General features: G+C 49.1%; 1 protein-coding gene across 18 annotated transcripts in view; it reads right to left on the bottom strand.

Moving 5' to 3' along the window:
* ANK1 (ankyrin 1) overlaps window positions 1–19,443 on the bottom strand; it is a 219,784-nt gene that overhangs the window by 61,125 nt on the left and 139,216 nt on the right. For 11 of the 18 annotated variants that reach the window (XM_043563226.1, XM_043563247.1, XM_043563271.1 and 8 more), the window contains exons 3-16: window positions 18,808–18,906; window positions 14,238–14,336; window positions 13,053–13,151; window positions 11,921–12,106; window positions 10,750–10,848; window positions 9,968–10,066; window positions 9,575–9,673; window positions 5,952–6,149; window positions 4,457–4,555; window positions 3,954–4,052; window positions 3,346–3,444; window positions 1,388–1,585; window positions 729–827; window positions 140–238 (exon numbers count right to left, since the gene is read on the bottom strand). In XM_043563226.1, coding sequence (XP_043419161.1) covers window positions 140–238; window positions 729–827; window positions 1,388–1,585; window positions 3,346–3,444; window positions 3,954–4,052; window positions 4,457–4,555; window positions 5,952–6,149; window positions 9,575–9,673; window positions 9,968–10,066; window positions 10,750–10,848; window positions 11,921–12,106; window positions 13,053–13,151; window positions 14,238–14,336; window positions 18,808–18,906 — 1,671 coding nt within the window. Of the gene's footprint in view, window positions 1–139; window positions 242–728; window positions 828–1,387; window positions 1,586–3,345; window positions 3,445–3,953; window positions 4,053–4,456; window positions 4,556–5,951; window positions 6,150–9,574; window positions 9,674–9,967; window positions 10,067–10,749; window positions 10,849–11,920; window positions 12,107–13,052; window positions 13,152–14,237; window positions 14,337–18,807; window positions 18,907–19,443 lie in introns of all 18 variants that reach the window. The other 7 variants (XM_043563175.1, XM_043563216.1, XM_043563165.1 and 4 more) reach the window with 1 other exon arrangement.

The raw sequence follows: 19,443 nt of genomic DNA, 5'->3' as shown, positions 1-19,443 counted from the left end.
AAGCAAAACACGAAAACCCTCCAGCTGCTCCTGGAACAGCCCTTCCTGAAGGAGAGGCAGGCAGCCTGCCTTCCAGAGGCCCAGGCTCTGAGGAGGTCCGGGGCCAGGGCTCCCAGTATACGGACCCGGACAGGCTTACCCAAGCGGGGCTGTGTGGGGAGCCGCCCCGGGGAAGCAGCAGCCTGACGATGTCCAGGTGGTTGTGATGGACGGCCACGTGCAGAGGGGTCAAGCCATTCTGCTGGGGGCAAGATGGACAAAGAGAACAGCCTTCACTCAACTGGCTTTCTACTAGTGATCCCTTTAGCTACAGGAGGTACCGTTTTGGGATGTGTATCACTTCTTTTACAGAGTTACAATCTGGTTAAAAAGTCATTCCAAAGCCAGTCTTGATCTGAAGTCACCCGAGAGACCAGCCAGACCCGGGGCTACCCCTCCCTCCCTCCTACCCCCCCCCCCCCCCCCGTTCCTGCAGGGCCTGGTGGGCAGCACAATTAACGCACTCGCTCAGAGGAGGCCACCAGGTTTTCCTGAGGGGACAAGGCCTTTGTCAGAAAGACAGTCTTTCCAAAACCCCTTCCCCCAAGATGGCGGCCCATTCAAAAGATGGACACAATAGGCATGGGTAAGAGAGGTCATTCCCAAGTAGCAAAGTTTATCCTTTGCTCTGGCCTCTCAGGTGAGAGAGGGGCGGGGGGGGGGGGCGCGGTGGTGGAGTTCAAACTCACTTTTCCAGCAGCATTTGGATGTGCGTCCCGTTCCAGCAGCACCTCGGCCACCCTAACCTTCCCATACTTGGCAGCCACATGGAGAGGGGTAAATCCTTTCTGAGGAGAAACACAGGCTGTCCGAACCAGGGGGCATCAGAGCTGTCTCCCCCACACCCTCCAGAGAAAGGGCCCATGGCAAAGGAGGTATCCCGCCTTAAGTGGAAACGCTGATCAAATAAAGGACACAGCAATTTCTGATCCTTTCAAGAGGCCAAGGCCCCAGAAATTAGCAGGCTTCCTCTGATTGCACCTGCACCTCTCGTGATGGAGCATAAAACCACCTTGTGCTGTTGTTATTCGACTACTAGCAAGTTGAGGGCAGGGGTTGAGCCTTAGCCCTTCTTGTATTCCAGAACCAGATTTGTCCAGACCAAACAGCTATTTCATGATAAAGGGATGAAGGCTGGGTGGGTGGATGAGAAACTACAGTTTACCACCTTTCTGGGGAAGGATGACACATCAGGCTCACAGATGGCAGCCAGGCTGGGGGTGCTGGTCCTCCCGGCTGCTTTCAGCATTATCAAGGCAACACAGAGGAACAGGAGGGAACGCCCAGCCCACACCCCAGGCCCGCCGTAGCCAGCTGCCTCCAGAGAACAGGAGGAGGAAGGCTGTACCTTGGTCATGCATGCCTGGGACGCTTCCTTTTCCAGGAGGGCCAGGACTGTCTCCACATGGCCCTCTCGGGCTGCAATGTGCAGGGGGGTGTGCCCAGCGGTCGTGGCCAGGTTGGGATTGGCATTATTTTCCAGCAGGAGCTTCACCATGTTTGTGTGGCCAATGCGAGCTGCACAGTGAAGTGGGGTCTGGTCATCCTGGAACCCAAAGTGAAACCAAAGAACAGGGAAGGCTTCTTAATCCAACTTCTCACTTTACAGAGAAGGAAGGTGAGACCCAGAGGGGGTAAGTGACTTTCTCAAGGCCACACAGCTAGTATGATGAAGAGCTGGGATTCAAATCAAGTCTCTGAGTTACAGAAATAAATATGCTCTCTTGTGGACTCCTCACAACTACCCTTCAACTTAGCTGTTATTTCTACTGAATTGCCCAAAGGCTCAGCCTTCCCATCTGTAAAATGGGAACAGTAATATCTACCTCTTGGGCTATGGCGAGGATCAAGCAGGTAGTGCCTAGAAAATGTTCTGCACAGTGTTTGGCACAAAACACGCACTCAGTATGTTGTACTTGTTCTTACCGTCTTCCAAGTCATGTCTGAGTGGATGTTTGCCTTTCTGTTTGAAAGGGGTCATGGGAAAGTCTAAATGGCTGAAGGGGAAAGATGACTTTCTTTTCCCACCCCTGTTCCTCCTCCTCCCCTGATACTGAAGGGGTTCAAGGGTGAGGTCTCTGTGCTCTTGGGCCCATTTGGGAGACTCCTCGTGTGGCCCAAGCACAAACCACTGTTCCAACTGTAAACACAGCCGCTGTCTTCTGGGATGTAGGCAAGCCCCATCTCGGTCAAAGCCAATCACCTTGCAAATTCAGTAGCAATTCTTTCTCTCATTCAGCTGATTCCTTGAGAATACCTTTTACAACAAGGGGGAATCTTCCATTTTTAGATCAAGTAATTCCCGACTGATTTTTATTGGCAACATAGTCTCCAAAAAGTTGCTTCTCGGGGTGCCTGGGTGGTTCAGTCGGTTAAGTGTCCGACTTCAGCTCAGGTCATGATCTCATGGTTTGGGCGAGTTTTAGCTGGGCTCTGCGCTGACAGCTTGGAGCCTGGAGCCTGATTCGGATCCTGTGTCTCCCTTTCTCTCTGCCCCTCCCCCACTTGTGCTCACTCTCTCTCTCTCTCTCTCTCTCAAAATTAAATAAGTAAACATTTTTAAAAAGTTGTTTCTTTTCTTACGCCACAACTGTCACCAACATGAAACTCTTTCAGCCCAAAAAACTCTGCAACCTAGCCATGTTCTTTAGACTTTCATTATCCTAAAGAAACATAGATCTGGTTCAGTCGGTTGAGAGTCTGATTCTTGATTTCAGCTCAGGTCATGATCTCATAGTTTGTGGGATCGAGCCCCGTGTCGGGCTCTGTGTGTAGATCCTGCTTGGGATTCTCTCTCCCTCTCTCTCCCTCTCTCTGCCCCTCCACGCACTCCCTCTCTTTCTTTCTCTCAAAATAAATAAATAAACATTTTTTAAAAATTTTTTTTTCAACGTTTATTTATTTTTGGGACAGAGAGAGGCAGAGCATGAACGGGGGAGGGGCAGAGAGAGAGGGAGACACAGAATCGGAAGCAGGCTCCAGGCTCTGAGCCATCAGCCCAGACCCTGATGCGGGGCTCGAACTCCCGGACCGCGAGATCGTGACCTGGCTGAAGTCGGACGCTTAACCGACTGTGCCACCCAGGCGCCCCAATAAACATTTTTTTAAAAAAGAAAAAGAAACATAGGTCTGGTCTTCTCAGAACCCCTGCAAAGCAGAATCTGAACAGTTAGCACAGACAATGTGGGAATGACAAGGAGTCTTTGTGCCACAAGCAGTACAGCCAGGCCTCTAACAAGGATGGATTTCTCTTCAATCCACTTGAATTACTTACATTCCAGAATCCTTCCCACCTCCAAAACTCACCTTGGCCTTGGCATTGACTTTGGCTTTGTTCTGGAGCAAATATTTGGCCACTTCCGTGTGCCCAGCTCTGGCTGCCATGTGCAGTGGGGTCTCCACTTTCTGTAAAATAACAGAGTTATAGAAATGTTCATATGTGCTGAGTTTCCAAAAGGACACATGCACGGTTCCAAAATGCCAGCCTGGAGTAACTTGGTGGCCTTTTGTCCAAAGGTGGAGTTGCCCCAGCAAGCAGCTCCGTTGGCCTTTAGCCTGCTGATGACTGGTGTGTGTGTGTGTGTGTGTGTGTGTGTGTGTGTGTGTGTGTTTTCTAGGTATAATTGAAGGTAAACCCCAGAGCTAATGAATGCTAAAAATTATAAATGTATTTCCAGATAACACGGAAGTTCCAAAATTACTGCCTAACATAAAACTCCTAGGACTTACAGATGTGTGATAAATTTAATTGGGAACGCATCAATATACACACATGTTCTTCCCAAATCTGAAGTCTCTCCTATTCTGAGAATTCTAGCTCTGTCCTCAGAGAGGAGATCTTAGGATCACTAGCTAAGCTCCTCTCTGAGCTCTCGGTCCAGAGGAAAGAGCCCTTGCCCTCCCCACGGGCTTACCACGTTGGAGACGTTGGGTGATGCCCCCCGCTGCAAGAGGTTCTTCACAATGGGCAGGTGCCCCATGAAGGAGGCCACGTGGAGAGGTGTCAAGCCAGACTGGAACACACAAGAGAGGAATGAGAACAGAGGAGCCTTTTCTGCTCCTATAAAGAAGAGAGCCAGATGAATCTAATGCTTTCTTGCTTCTAGGTGCTCCAGAATGGTTTTCCAAGAAAGGGGAGTTAAATGAGATGGGTTTGCTTCCAGGAAAATGACTGGCAGAAGAAAAAATCACTGCAGGGTCATTCTGTCTGCTTTACAACTCAAAAAAAAAAATTGCATCTGATCTTGGAAAGGTCCCTGAAACTCTACACATGTTCTCTTATATTTGGTCACCCAACTGATCCCTTCAAGAAGCCCAGGATTGTACACACATGTGGCTAAGAACAACGAGTCTCAAGACAGCTTCTGGATGAAGACCAGGGGCAGAGACCATGTGCCCATCTGCAGAATTCTCCTACCTCGGTGACAGCATCAATCGAAGCTCCCGTCTTCAGCAGCAGCTCCATGACACGGATGTGGTTCTTCTTGCAGGCGATATGCAAGGGGGTAAAGCCATTCTGCAGCCCCGCACATAGGGAGACAGACAAGCAGGAACTTACAACACTGGCCCAAGGAGCACTCAGACCACCCATCAGTGATTCCCAGTGGCCGGACCATCGGTGACTGTGAACCACGCAAGAGGCAGGCAGCTCTCGCCTTCTGCACCACGTATGTTCCTGAACAAGTTGTCTATCAACCGTTTTAAAAATTTTAATCATATTTTTGAATGCACAAAAAGAGCCTGCTGTTTAACATTTCCTTAAGGGGAGACTGACAATAAAGAGTACTTTTGTGAAACAAATCATGTTCCCTCTCCCCTGAAACCACCAATCATTTTTAGTAAAATGGATCTCCATATAGCAACTCCACTGTAGATGTAAATTCCACAAGGGCACGGATTTTTATTTGTTTATTTTTGTTTGTTTTTCCAGTGCTTTATTCTATTAGGCAGTGGTTCTCAAAGTAAGGGGAGGGGAGGGGACTTTTTCCCACCCACCCCAGGGACACTTGGCAACATCTGGAGACACTGCTGTTGTCACAACCAGAGGAGGATATTAGCATGTAGAGGGTGGGGGCCAAGGACACTGCCAAACATCCTACCAGGCACAAGCCAGCCCCCCACAACAAGGAATATCAGACCCAGAATGTCAATAGTGCTGAAGCACAGAAATCCCCCAAGTACCCCCAAATAGTCCCTGGCATGTGGTAAAAGCTCCATGAAAGCTTTCTGAATGAATGAAGGAGCCATCCTTGTCAGACTGGAAGCTCTCCTGCCTTCTAAATTCTCCCCTCTGGGAGTGGGCAGAGAGGACATGGTGGTCAAGGCCATGCTCTGTGCAGAGCTCTGGCCCCACCAGATCCCTGATGCTGTGTCCTCAAAGTGCCAGGCCTGGGGAAAGAGGAAGAGGAGCCATAGTCCCAGGGGGCAATTGGCTTTAGGCGAGAACTTTCACCAGCACTGTGAAAACTCTAAGTCCGTCAGCAGAGGAAGGATGCTTAGCTCAGCCCATTGCACTCACCCCCCACCCAAAGCAGGCAGTCTATAGGCAGTCACTGTTCCTCAGCATTGGGCTGTCTCAGATGGAGTGGCTCCCCCAACCCACATACATACCACGGACACGGCTTCTTAGTCAGATCTCCAGGACCCAAACCCACCCCTGACCTCAGCCTGTCACCAGGACCATGGTCATCGGGGTGCAGAAGGCGATACCCAGCTGAATGTGGCAGGGAGTGTGGGGGTTACCATCCTGCCTCCTGGGTCCTAGCAGGCACTGCCACTATCCAGACCCCGAATCTCGGGGGTACCTCCAGGCACCAACTGGTGCCCTTCCCACCAAGCTCAGCCACACAGCTCAGTCCCACCTCCCTCAGCCTTTGACTCTCTGGCACCTTCTCCAATAGGCTCCCACTCACCAGGGCTCTGGAATTTGGTTTGGCTCCTTTATCCAAAAGGACCTTGGCTACTCTGTGATGGCCGCAGTGGGCTGCCACGTGGAGCGGGGTCAGGTGGTCCAGGGTGATGTCGTCTATGTCTGCGTTGTATTGCAACAGAAGTCGGACACAGTCAAGGTGGTCTCCCTGAGCCGCCATGTGAATTGGAGACAGGCCATTCTGGGAGAAGAGGGAAGAGAAGTAGTTGTAAAGGAAATGAACACAGAAATTCAAGGAGATAATTCCAACCTCATTTCCTACTTCTTCCCTACACGATGCTTCCAGGCAGCTCCTAAGTGAGTTTGGTTTACTCTGGCCCCTGTGGTCATGCTGGTCTCTGACTACACTCTCCTTTCTACCTCATCAAATCCTCCAAGCCAGCTCCAGCCAGGCCCACCTCTCCCAGGAAGCCTTCCTTGACTACCCTAGACTTCCGTGGGCTTTTCTTACCTGTCACTTAGACCTTACTCATAGATATGCTGAATTGTGTCTATAACTAACTTATCAGGTGTGTGTATCTTCTCTCCTTACTTATCAGCCTCTTAAGACCAGTGACTATGCTTCATATCTCTCATATGCCCCACAATCCTCATATATGCATGTAACACACATAGTGATCCTTAATTCATGTGGTTATGAATGAATGAATGAATGAGTGAGTAAAACATGGAACTCACATCTAAATCCCTCTGTTCTTTGCCCCTAACAAATCTGTAGCACTTAAAAAACTTTGTTAAGGACTCTCATGGTTTCTTAGGTGGCAATCTATTTTAAAAAACATTAAAGACAGAGGAGCCTCTTCACTCATTCACTCACAGATTAATTCAACAAATATTTATTAAGCGATCAATGAGCACCAGGTATGGGTTAAGTGACAAGGAAACAAAAGAGAACAGACATAATCCCTGGCCTAAAGAAGCTTATAGTCTGTCAGGTAAAAGAGTGGAAACAGATACATTGTTGCTGTTCAGTGTGGTAACATCAGGAAAGGCAAGATCAAAGCACAGAGGTCCACAGCAGGGAGGATGGGGAGAGACGGCTTTCAGGAGGAGGTGGTCCTGAGCTAGGACTTGGCCAGGAAGACAAAAGGGGAAGAACCCGCCAGCGAAGGGAGTAGTGTGAGCTATACCACAGAGGCAGCCATCCTTGGGGAACTCAGGGAGCTCAATGCAGTTAAATCCCAAAGGAGGACAAAGTGTGATGGGGGCTTGGAGCTGGGTGGGGGGCAGGCAGGAGCTGGATCATGACAATCCATGAGCTCAGGAGCTGGGATGTGAGTTCTAAGAAGAGGATTTTCAGCAAGGGAGATACACAATCAGGCTGCAGGACAGCTTGTATTTGTGTACTAGGTTGCCCTGTGTCACCTCAAAATCCACATGTTGGTGGCGCCAGGGTGGCTCAGTTGGTTGAATGGCCAACTCTTGATTTCAGCTCAGTTCATGATATCACATTTGTGAGATTGAGTTCTGTGTTGGGCCCTATGCTGAGCATGGAATCGGCTTGGGATTCTCTCTCTCTCTCTCTCTCTCTCTCTCCCTCTCTCTCTCTCTCTCAAAACAAATAAACTGAAAGAAAGAAAGAAAGAAAGAAAAGAAAAAGAAAGAAAGAAAGAAAGAAAGAAAAGCAAAGAAAAGAAAAGAAAAGAAAAATCCACATGTTGAAGTCCTAACCCCAGGAGCTCAGAACATGATCTTATTTGGAAATTGGGTCATTGCAGATGTAGTTAGTTAAGATAAGGTCGTTAGTGTGGGCCCTGATCCAGTATGACTGGTGTCCTCCTAAAAGGGGGAAATTTGCACACGGCCCCTCACACAGAGAGAGAATGCCTCTGAAGGCAGAGGTCAGGGCGATGCATCTACAAGCCAAGGAATATCAAAGACTGTGAGCAACCACGGGAAGCCAGGAGACAGGCCTGGAACAGATTCCCCTTCACAGCTCCCAAAGGTACCAGCCCTGCTGACACTGATCTCAGATTTCCAGCCTCCAGAACCGTCAGGCAATGGGCCTCTGTTGTTCAGGCCACCTAGCGCCCGTGTGGCACTTTGTGACAGCAAACCAACACAGCTCGTTGCCACTTAGTGAGTTTTACGGAGGTCCTAACTTATTTCCCAGTTGAAGAGTCAGAAGTTCTCAGTGAAGAATTTTCATGACTGGCTTTTTAAGCCCCATCCTCATAATCTGGGTAATATAAAATCATTACCAATTTAGGAACCTTTATGTAAGTTTAAACACAAGACCCCTGTGGGAAAACGCTGAGAATTTCCTGATCTGACAACAGAATCGGTGGTAGCAGTTCTACCTTCACTTACCCGAGGATTTTTACTTTTATATTATCTCATGTGATCATCCCAACGACTCTAGAGACGGGTAGAGCTCTACAGATGAGGAAACAGAGGCAGAGACAGACTAAGGGACACACTCAAAGTCACACAGCAACTCAGCCATGGATGGAGGTTTAAATGAGAAATAAACTAGTTTAGGAGAGGATACATCCTGCCTCACCCCCAGCCCCCGACCAATACACACACGTACACACACAAAGCCAGCTTGGTGTTGTGAGTCATGACCCAAATTACAGGTACCTGTGTAGAAAGACTCCCATGATGATCTGTCACGGAACGGACGGCTTTCATGGTTATGGGCTATCTGCAACTGCCCACACAAGACCTCTGGGGAGGCTGTGAATGGGCCTGGTTTCTCCCTTGTTCTATTCTGACACCCTTCCAAATTCACCCCAAGGAAGTGGGCAGAAGGCCTAGGGGAGGTATAAGCAGTACGAGGCGGTCTGACAGCTTTAGCCCCAGGAAGACTCAAGAGCTGAAGGAGGGGCCTTTGCTCTGGCCCTTCATGGACCTTGAGAGGAGCTATTCTGTTTTCTTTTTTAACTTCACTTCAGTCTGGCCCAGGCTCTAAAGACTTCTTGGGGTGCTTAGAGTCTGTCTTTTCTTGGAGCCAAGATAAAAGACACAAGGGTTAATCTAGAGCTGTAGCAGCCAAATGACAGTCCGTGGGTCAAATCTGGTCTGCTGCCTGTCTTTGTAAATAAAGTTTTATTGGAACATGACTGCTAGTTTGCATATTATCCATGGCTGCTTTCCTACAACAATGGCGGAGTGGAATCATTGCAACAGAGATCATGGCTTGCAAAGTCTATCTGGCCCTTTAGGGAAAAAGTTTGCCGTGCCTGAGATAGATAATAGTTAGAGCTATACTGGGGCTCCTGGGTGGCTCAGTCACTTAAGCGTCTGATTCTTGATTTCGGCTCAGGTTATGATCTCAACAGTTTTGAGTTCCGCCCCCACATCGGGCTCTGTGCTGGTGATGTGGAGCGTGCTTGGGATTCCCTCTGTCTTTCCCCCTCTGCCCCTCCCTGGCTCATGCTTTCTCTCTCAAAAATAAAATCAAATAAACATTAAAAAAATAATTAGAGCTATACTGAGTGTCTCCTGTGTGACAGGCATCAGGGTACACATCACAAATCACTGGTTCTGCGAGTAGTATTAGCATCTCTGTTTTTCAGAGGTGGGATTTGATCCTGGGTCCCCCTGACCTGGACCCCTAGGGAAAAGATGTTCCTCATGGGAGGGAAGCAGGGAAGCACAAACCTTGGTTTTAGCTTGGATGGGTGCCCCGTGGTCCAGCAGGATCTCTGAGATTCGCACGTGCCCATTCCGAGCTGCACAGTGGAGAGGTGTCAATTCATCCTTTAAAAGACAGGGTCCAAAAGAGAAAGCCCCAAAGGCACCTATCAGAGCCACCGGAGGGAAAACTGCCCACAGTATCACTGCAGCCACAGAAGCGGGGATGCTTCCTGAAAGACCACCTCAACTTTAGCACATCTCACTATGTCTCCTGCTGCATCCTGGCTCCCACTGCGAGCTAGTCCAGGATGCTGGAGGCCCATCACTAGCTGGTCCCTGAGAGCCACCACTCCAGCTGTGACTCTGGAAGGCAGAACTCCCTCCCTGGGCCTTGCCACGGAGCTCAATGGCACCCACCTTGGTCCTTGTTTCTATCTGGGCCCCGCGGTCTAGCAGGAGCCGCACCATGATCACGTTCCCCCTGCGGGAGGCGATGTGCAGTGGCGTGATGCCGTTCTGGAAGGGAGGAACAGGAACCAGTGAGGGTTTGGCACCTCCCCCTCTAATGCCACTGCTATGCTCCCCACTCCCCCTGGATCCCAGCCTCAGCTCGACAGCGGCAGCAACATAAGTGGCCACGCTAAGCCTACCATTAGTCCATTTCTCACCTAAGAAAGGTTTCAAAATCTATGAGGATGTGACAGCATGGTGGTTAATCTCACCAATCTGAGCCATGTCTCCCAGAGTCATCGTAACAGATTGGAAGAAAGCCCTGCCCTCCAGGCTTGCCACCTCGAGAATGGGCAAACAGAAACTGATATGCAGGTGCCCATCCATGAGGGGCACCTGGGTGACTCAGTGGGTTAAGCGTCCGACTCTGGATTTTGGCTCAGGTCCTGATCTCACAGTTTGTGAGATCAAGCCCCGCAATGGGCCCCATGCTGACAGTGGGGAGCTTGCTTGGGATCCTCTGTCTCTCCCCCTCTCTGCCTCTCTTTCTCTCTCAAAAATAAATAGATAAACATTAAAAAAAAAAAGAAACACATCAATGAGCAGCCTCAATAAACACCAGGTGGTCCCACCCATGGTCACTTGTGCCATAAGGAGGAAATCCATGGTGTCAAAGCGAGAGGCGAATCCCAGAGGCCAGACAAGCCCAAACCCCTGGCCTGAGTGCGGGGTCTGCCGGAGCACCTTACCTGTGGCGTGAAGTTGACACTGGCGCCCCTGTTGAGGAGTAACTGGGCCACGTTGAGGTTCTCGTAGTGAGCTGCGATGTGGAGGGGGGTGAATCCCGTCTGAAGCATGACAGAGGGAGAAACAACTTGTCACAAGCCTCGCACTGTCATTTTCCATCTCAGAATCAGCACAGGGATTCTGGAAATGTTGGCAGGGCCAGAGGACCCGATGTGGAAAGATTTTGACTGATGAGAACATTTGCTGAAGGGATCAAGGAATGCTTTCTGGCAAGTCATATTCAAAGCTAGGTCCTACCTCTGAGGGACCCACGTTCTTTGTACTGTGGTTCATGTGGACAAACCATGCACTAGCATGACCTCCAACTCTGCAGGGCCCACTCACGTGAATGGTTATTTACAAAGCGATTTGAATGAATGAATGAAAAGTGCTTCGGGGTCCACGATCTGAGCTCTAGAGATTGTTTCAGCCCTCTAAAGGGGTGTTGTGACTCAGATGCTGGCCAAAGGCAGCCCTTGGACCCCTTCTGGGTCATTGTCATTATTCTGTCCTATAACCTGAGACCATGCCTAATCCGGTCAGCAGTTTTCAGACAAAACTCAGTGACCGTGGGCTGGAGGGACCGTGTGAATAGCTCAGTGCAATCCACTCCCACTGCAAGAGAAGTAATTAACAGCCCAAACTTACAGATAGTGGATCAGTAGTGCCTCAAAACATCAGACAGCTAGCTATCCAGGCCCCTGGGGAGCCCTCCCAGTCCTCATCTCCCCATGTGTGGACACTTCCCTTCCTCCACTGGGGGCCAACCAGGAAAAGAGGGGTATAATTCTAGAACACCACCCGCTAGATTCCCAAGTTTCACTCCGGCCAGAGACCCAAGCTGCCCTGGACACTCCTCTGGATGACCTAGAGCAACAAGAACCATTCCTGCTCCACACCAAGCACATCTCTCCTGGTGTTCACCAGGGGTTTAAAGTGAGGCTGTCCACTGTAGCTCCTACGGGTCCCAGCAGGAATCTGAAGGCCCTGTGGGAGCTGGTGTTCAGTGTGCACCTCTGGCCTCGGCTCATTCTTGGGGAGCTGTTGGGAGTTAACAGTGCCTCTGTAACCCATACGGCTCCGTGGTCCAGGTACTAGAATTCTCCTGGTCCTCCTGGGCCTGGCTGCCCTCACCTTGGAAAGCACGTCCGGGTTGGGGTCATTCTGCAGAAGCACCGCAGCTGTCCGGGTGTCATCATTACGGGCTGCGATGTGCAGGGCAGGGAGGCGCACCTTGCCCTTTGTCCCGTAGTTGATGAGGTGTGCCACCACGTTCTCATGGCCCTGCTGCAGAGCCACAGCTAGAGGAGTGAAGCCATCCTGGCCAGAGGAAAGGAGGAAAGATGCATTTGCTCTGACCGTATCTGACCACTTACTGTCCTCAAGCCAGGACCCACGCTTTCACACCTCAGGGCTCTTGCTCATGACGGGCCCTCAGCCTGAAACGACTTTCTTACAACTCAAAGCCCTCTTCATCTGTCAAGCTCAGTTTAAATGCCACCTGGTCCCTAAAGCCTTTCTTGGCCCCACTTTCTTTCTCCGTAATCCCACAGAGCCTACAGCCACTAATTTTCCTTTGTAACTCGCTCCCAGTCTCACTGCATGCTCTGAGGGCTTTTCACTGCCCTCTGTTTCTCTGCCTACCCTTTCTGTCACCCGATCCACTGGTGCCAGGCCAGTGCCTTCAACATGGCAGAAGATCACTCATTTATTCATTTCATGAGTATTATTAACACCTACCAAATGCTAGAAACTATGCCAGGCACTGAGGATTTGACTGTGAGCTACTGTCATTAATCCCCTCAGTTGTGTGCTAAGGGGCACAGGACCCCGTGGACTGGCAAAGCAGAATGAGAACAAAGTCATGTAATTGTTGGCTCTATCTAGTTCAATTTCATCACTTCATCAATGACAAAACTCAGGATCAGAGCTGAAATGACTCATGGTTTATGGCAGGATCCTTTCTCATTAAGGTCCAGCCTTCAGTGGTGCTTAATGTGGGAAGGACAAGCTTGACTCTGACGTCATTTCTCTGGTATGTGTCTGGGCATTCCTCAAGACCCATGACTTTGTCCCTCACTCCCTTGAAGAGCCCGATGGCACCCAGGATGAGTGCAGTGATCAGAAGGTAGAGAGCACTCTGTGACACTTTACGCGGATCGTGACTGAGGAAGTATCTTAAGCCTTGTCCGAGGAATGCACGCCCCCGGCAACTTCCCGTCTCTGGAGATGTCCCACAGTGAGGCCATTTGCCCAAGGTACTTACTTCTGTGGCTACATTCTGATTAGCTCCATTTTCCAGTAAAAACTTAACCACTTCCAAGTGATTCTCTTGTGCTGCCATGTACAGGGGTGTAAAGCCTTTCTGTAAACCAAGAGAAAACATCATTAAAATTTACCCACAAAATTAGGGAGACATGCTAAAACTGGGGCAAAATCCTCATAACTGGAGGACAACTCTCTCTTCGTTGTATTTTCAGCTAGCCCACAGGGCCATGTCCCCACCAGTATCTCCTGTTGTAAAAACTCAAGGACACTTTGAAACGACTTAGTTGGGGGGAAGGGGGGCATTGAGCCTGGGTGGCTCACTTAGTCAAGCAACTGACCTTGGCTCAGGTCATGATATCACGGTTCTTGATTCAAGCCCCACATCAGGCTCTGTGCTGACAGCTTGGAGCCTGGAGCCTGCTTCAGATTCTGTGTCTCCCTCTCTCTCTGCCCACACCCTGCTCATGTTCTGTCTGTCTGTCTGTCTGTCTCTCTCTCTCTCAAAAATAAATAAACATTTATGGGGTGCCTGGGTGGCTCAGTAGGCTAAGTGTCCGACTTCCGCTTAGGTCATGATCTCGAGGTTCATGAGTTCAAGCCCTGCGTCAGGCTCTGTGCTGACAGCTCAGAGCCTGGAGCCTGCTTCCCATCCTGTGTCTTCCTCTCTCTCTGCCCCTTCCTACTCATGCTCTGTCTGTCTCTGTCTCTCAAAAATAAAAAATAAAAATGTTTTTAAAATAAACAAACATTTTAAAAATTAAAAAAAAATAAAAAGAAATGGCTTAGCGGGATTTATTACAAAAGGGCACCAAACTGGGGGTTGACATTCTATGGAAGTCAGCCTCTTACAAACACACTCCCCCTCTATTTTCACTCCCTTCTTTGTGAACCCCCTATGTCCCATGTCCTACCCACCCCTAAACACAGTCTCTCTCCCCAAAGGAGCCATAGCTAGATATATTATTTGGCTGGTTTTACTGAACAGAGATGGGGTCCACAGTGATCAACCACATCGTGCTTAGAATGCATAACAGAAGCATGAACAAATAGTAAGGGATGCCTTTGTTATTGCTTAGAGACACATTGCCGATTAAGCTATTCAGTGCACCCACTACATAATAGAAATACAGGTGGAAAAGAAGGGCAATGCCCTCTGGCCCAGGACCCGGGAGAGAGCCGTCACCTGCGACTGGGCGTTGACATTGGCGCCATAGTTGACCAGCTCCCGGACCACCTCATCCTGACCTGCGAGGGCGGCGATGTGCAGAGCTGTGTTCCCTTTCTGAAACACACGGGGAGAGGAAGCAGAGATTTCCCACCAGGCTGCCAACAATATTGTGACCATCAAAGGTAAAGTCGCTGTTAAAGGTATACTAACAAGGGTGCTGGTTGGGGTGGGGGACAGTGGGCTTTCTTTAGACCCAAAATGGGTAAACAACACACATGAGTGTGCCTGACCCATTATACACCTTGAAATGGTACTGAAAGCCCAAGGAGGAAAACTCTTGCTCTCCAAAAACAAAAACAAAAAACAAAAAAAACCACCTCACGCTAATGGATAAAAAAAACCACTTCTCAACACCTAATCTGCTGCATGCAGACGTAGCATTCTGTCATCAGCTGACAGACCCGTCAGCATTCCTCAGGACACACACTGACAGATTTGCCAGGCGAGCCGGCCTCCTCAGACTTCCAGCTCCTCATATCCAGCTGTAACTCTGCAGGATGACACAGAGCCCCCTGCCGTGAGGCCTGGAGCTCTGGGGAAGGAGGCCAGCAGGACCTGTGGACTCAGCACCCTTAACCTGGGGACGGAAGGAGCAGAGGCAAAGAGATTTAAGGGTAGCAATATGTAAAGGGGGGGGGGTAATAAAATGAACTATATAATGCATCTAGGGAAGGGAAGAAGAATATGGAATTAAAAGGGGGAAAATAAATAGGAATGAATTCTTACTACAAAAAAACAAAAACAAAAAAAGACTATTTGACATATTAATCAGTAAAATACATATAATGAGCCAGGGCTTCTCCAGATTAGAGAGGAGACAAAAGCGAGGAGAGAATAGTACACAATTGTTTTAAAGTCAACTTTTTTGGGCACCTGGATGGCTCAGTTGGTTAAGCATCCGACTTTGGCCCAAGTCATGATCTTAGGGTTTGTGAGTTTGAGCCCCGTGTCGGGCTCTGTGCTGACAGCTCAGAGCCTGGAGCCTGCTTCAGATTCTCTGTCTCCCTCTCTCTCTGCCCTGGCCCTGCTCATGTTCTGTCTCTCTCTCTCTCTCTCTCTCTCTCTCTCTCTCTCTCTCTCTCAATAAAAATAAACATTAAAAAAATTGTAAAGTAAACTTTTCCAAAGCTAAAACCCTTAATAGGGACTAAGAAACCAGGCAGGTTGTGAGGAGGTGACTGGAATACTGAGGTTTCTTTGTCCAGATTCATCCCAGGTATTTAACAATTGCTAGATGGGGTTCAGGTCTAGCAGGCTTCTTCTGTTCAGGATGCCGGCCTTCCTGCCAGGCTCCTTCCTGCCTCCCGGATATCCTGGGGCTGGAACACAGGCACATATCTGACTCACCTACGTGACCCCACTGGCCCCCCAGCTCAGTGAGTGGCAGGCAGGACAGGCCCCACCTGCCAGCTTCAGTCAAATAAGGCAGGTGGGAGAAAACAGGACCCATGTGGGCCCATCTGTCCCCCCTGCTACTTAAGGAGCAGAGACCTCAAATGAACTCAGTATTTTTGCAGTTCATATGGTATATAATTTACCTAAACTACAGAAACACTTGCTAATCCATCTCAGACAACTCAAGCCCCAACAAGTCAGGACTTCAAACTCCATCTATGCACTGGGGCCATCTGTCACTGGGAGAAAAGGGTCCTCACCCAGGCGGAACTGAGCAGCACGGGCACCGAGCTCTGGGCCCCCCAGCCACCACTGTCCCAAGCACCCACAGGTGGGTGAGGAAGCCCCACTGAAAGCTCCTGGGGGCTTCAGGGGGCTCAGGTCTCTGTTTCCAAAGTGTGGCCCGTATCAGGCAGGAGTAACCTGCTTCTTGCCTCCCAAGTTGTCTTTTTGATTTCTCCTGAAGTCCCACTTGATAAACAAAAGGGTTCTTCCTCCAGTATCCATCAGACAATAAGTGCCAGAAATGAATGTATAGAGGCTAATTAATCATTTTTCATAGAAGTCCAAAGAGCTTACATTTAGAGGCCTTGGCACCTGGGTCCGACTCACTCACTGTACTAAGTGGAACATGGCTGTTGGCAACAGAACCTTCTCTAGAAATCAGGACTCAGAACTCCAAGTCTCCCTATTTAGAAGCAAGTGTGCTGTGCCCATTCATGCGTTTGTTTGTTACACACTGAGCACATGTGTGTCAGGCACCGGTCCTGGCACGGGAGTACAGAGATGATTGAGACTCGGGCTCCTTGACCTCAAGAAGCAACATCAACTGTTTCTTTCCATCTGCCTCTTTCTGCTCGAAATCACACTCCATCAGAGCTCTCCCCCATAGAAATGCATCGGGGGGCAGCTGGACCCGTGCGGAACCCTGGTTGTGGATCCTGGCCCAAGCCACCTTCTGCATCTGGGCTGAGGGCAGCACTGGTGAGGGGTAAGAGCAAAGGGGAGACCCTGGTAGCCAGACCGCTCCCCCCAACACACACACCTAGACACATGTGCACACGCTGCGCACTTCAAGGCCTCTGGCCTTGGGTCAGGGGCACAGGGCAAGGAGCTGGGGCCTCTATTTTTTCTACCCCTCCCTCTGCATGAAAGAACATGGCCTGGAAGAAGCAAGAAAAATTTCTTAGCTACATCTGATCCACAAAGACCCACCTTCTCCAATTTGCAGGGAGTCCTAGAGCTCCTGGAAACGGGGGGAGGGGGCTTCATTGAAGCAGGAGCCCGGTAGATGCAAGCAGAGAGATTAGGGCTTTCTCCCTCACTACCTGCGTTGATGCTGATCACAGGCCTCTAAGAGGCAGAGAAGGGAGGATGGGGACAGATGCTTTTGTTTTGTGCTTTAAAAACATTTAAGCACATTTAGGAAACTCTACTGGTTTTGGCTTTTTACTCTTTTCTTTTTTTAATCTTTCTCATGCTCGCAAGACCCATTATAATTCCCCAATCTGCTATGACTGTTGCTCAGCCCACGGTTTCTGCTTCACCTTTTTTCCTCCCTCTGTACAGCATTCAGGAACCACGCTGGCTTATAAAACGTCTATAAATAACAAAGACACACCAAGCATTCGCTTGCAAAATAACAATCAAAGGGGGAAATGCGGAGAGCGCAAAAATGCTGAAGCGTCATGTTTGCACAGCTCTTGAGGACGCGCCAGGGGAAGAAAAGCCACCCCAGCCCACACGGAGCCTGTCAGATGGCGCACTGCTTGCAGCCAGGTATGTGAGAGCACAAGAAGGAAAAATAATTGCATCCCCTTCATCCACAAAGAAGGGTGGAAACCACTGGTACTCGTCATGGGGTTAGGGAAAAAAAATGCCCCACATACATTCAGAAAGAGCAACTCAGCCTATTTTACCAGCAAGATCTTTTCACCTTCGGGAAGTGACATGAAAATTACAGAATTTTACCTCAAGGGATGATTGTCTCTTCATAATATTTTGGTAATGCACTTCACAACTACATATTATATCTCTACTTATTGTTCTTCTGGTTCTCTGCTGGAGAGGAGGCCCAATGTTTGCAGCACAGAACTGAAATCGAGGCTGGGTATAAGACCATGCTGAATAAACAGCAAATGAAAAGAAAGAGGCCGGAGAGACAGAGCCAAGAGGAAAACCATGGGAAGTAACCAGGAGGGAAGAGAAGAGAATGCTGTGCTCAAGTTAGTAGAGAGAGGTGAGTTTTTTGGTTTAGTTTTGTTTTGAAATGCTGGCAACACCTTGTTCAATAAATAAACAAGGCGGATGTATGTGAGAATTAAAATTGATTTTACAACCTACAGATGCATAATTTCATGACTGTGGTTTCTGGACTTAAGTCACTGGCACTTCTAATCTATGGCTATGGGAAGAGCATGCTGGCGTGGGAGGTGTGACGTCAGTCTTGGCCAAATGCCTCCTCGGAGAAAAGAAGGCTGTTCAAGGTAATTGGTAAGGAGAGGAGGTAAGTGTGCGGCTGACCAAGGAAGACTCACTGGGGAAGGATAAATGAGAGGGGTCTGGCTCTCTTCTCTATGCCTCAATAGCAACACGGTCACCGACATTTACCAATTCCTTCCTTCGCGCCAGGCATTTGACACACACGATCTCAGTTCATTTTCATACGAATCCTGAAACCAAGTATTACAGTCCCCATTTTATAGATGAGGAAATGGAGAGTTCTCACCAACTAACTTGTTCAGATACGGAGTGCATTGCCTCCGCTGGGAGCCGGACCCAAGGCACCTGACTGTAGAACTGCTAGAGCTCTCAGACCCTGCACTCAAGTCAAGGACCCTAAGAAAACATAAAGCCATAGCGAAAAGGGTTCTCTTTCTAGATTTATAACCTAATGATGAGAATAAAGTAAAAGCCCACTGACTTTTGTGGAAACAGGGTCCTCTGCCTTTCAGGTGACTTTGGGGACTCAGAGAACTAGGAAGTGATTGGAAACACAAGAGAAATTCAGAAACACACTTGGCTTTCTCTCATGAAGGGCTGGTTTCCATGTCAGGGTCTGGAATGATACACGAGGGACCTGAACATTTGAATTATCAATGAAAAGCTCCCCGTTCCCTAAGAGACGTACCTTGGTTGTCGTTTCTAGAATGATTTCTTTGTGCAGAAGTTCAACCACCATCTTCACATGGCCTTCTTTAGAGGCCAGGTGCAAGCCGTTCAGCCCATTCTGTAAAGAGCAGAGAGGCAGGAAGAGTGTGGTTAGGAGACTATGCATTCTGTTCCAGACACCCCTTCCCTGTGAAGAGATGTGTGAAGAGCCAGAAGGGAAGAAAAGGGGTGGCCCTGAGCGGGGCCGGCCCAGTCTCTCCGGGCACTTTTCTATAGAAGCATCAGATGACAGAACAACAGGGCAAGAGCGAGACCACCACTCCCCAGATTCATATCCATATTAAGTGTGGAGACACTCTCACAGAGCCAGTGGGTGACCTTACTTGAAGTTTAGATCTTGGCCAGGCTTTAGGAAATCACTTCCTTGAAGTGATATAGCTTCAACCCCCAATGCAGCTAATTTTCATGGCAGCAATCAGTAAAGGCAAAGAGGCAACACCAGTACATCCTAGACATTTGTAAGGATAGACACATATTTGGTAGAATAACAAACTCTGAAATGAGGTCTTCTGAGAACTAAATACTGCCAGTCACCCAGCTAGAAGATTTCAACATCAGAATCAGTAGTAAAATAGCCCCATGGCCACCTTGCCAT

This window comes from Prionailurus bengalensis, chromosome B1, assembly GCF_016509475.1.
Source record: "Prionailurus bengalensis isolate Pbe53 chromosome B1, Fcat_Pben_1.1_paternal_pri, whole genome shotgun sequence".
Taxonomy (NCBI): Eukaryota; Metazoa; Chordata; class Mammalia; order Carnivora; family Felidae; genus Prionailurus; species Prionailurus bengalensis.
Note: the sequence above shows the minus strand (reverse complement) of the source record. Positions and strands in the feature narration are given on the sequence as shown.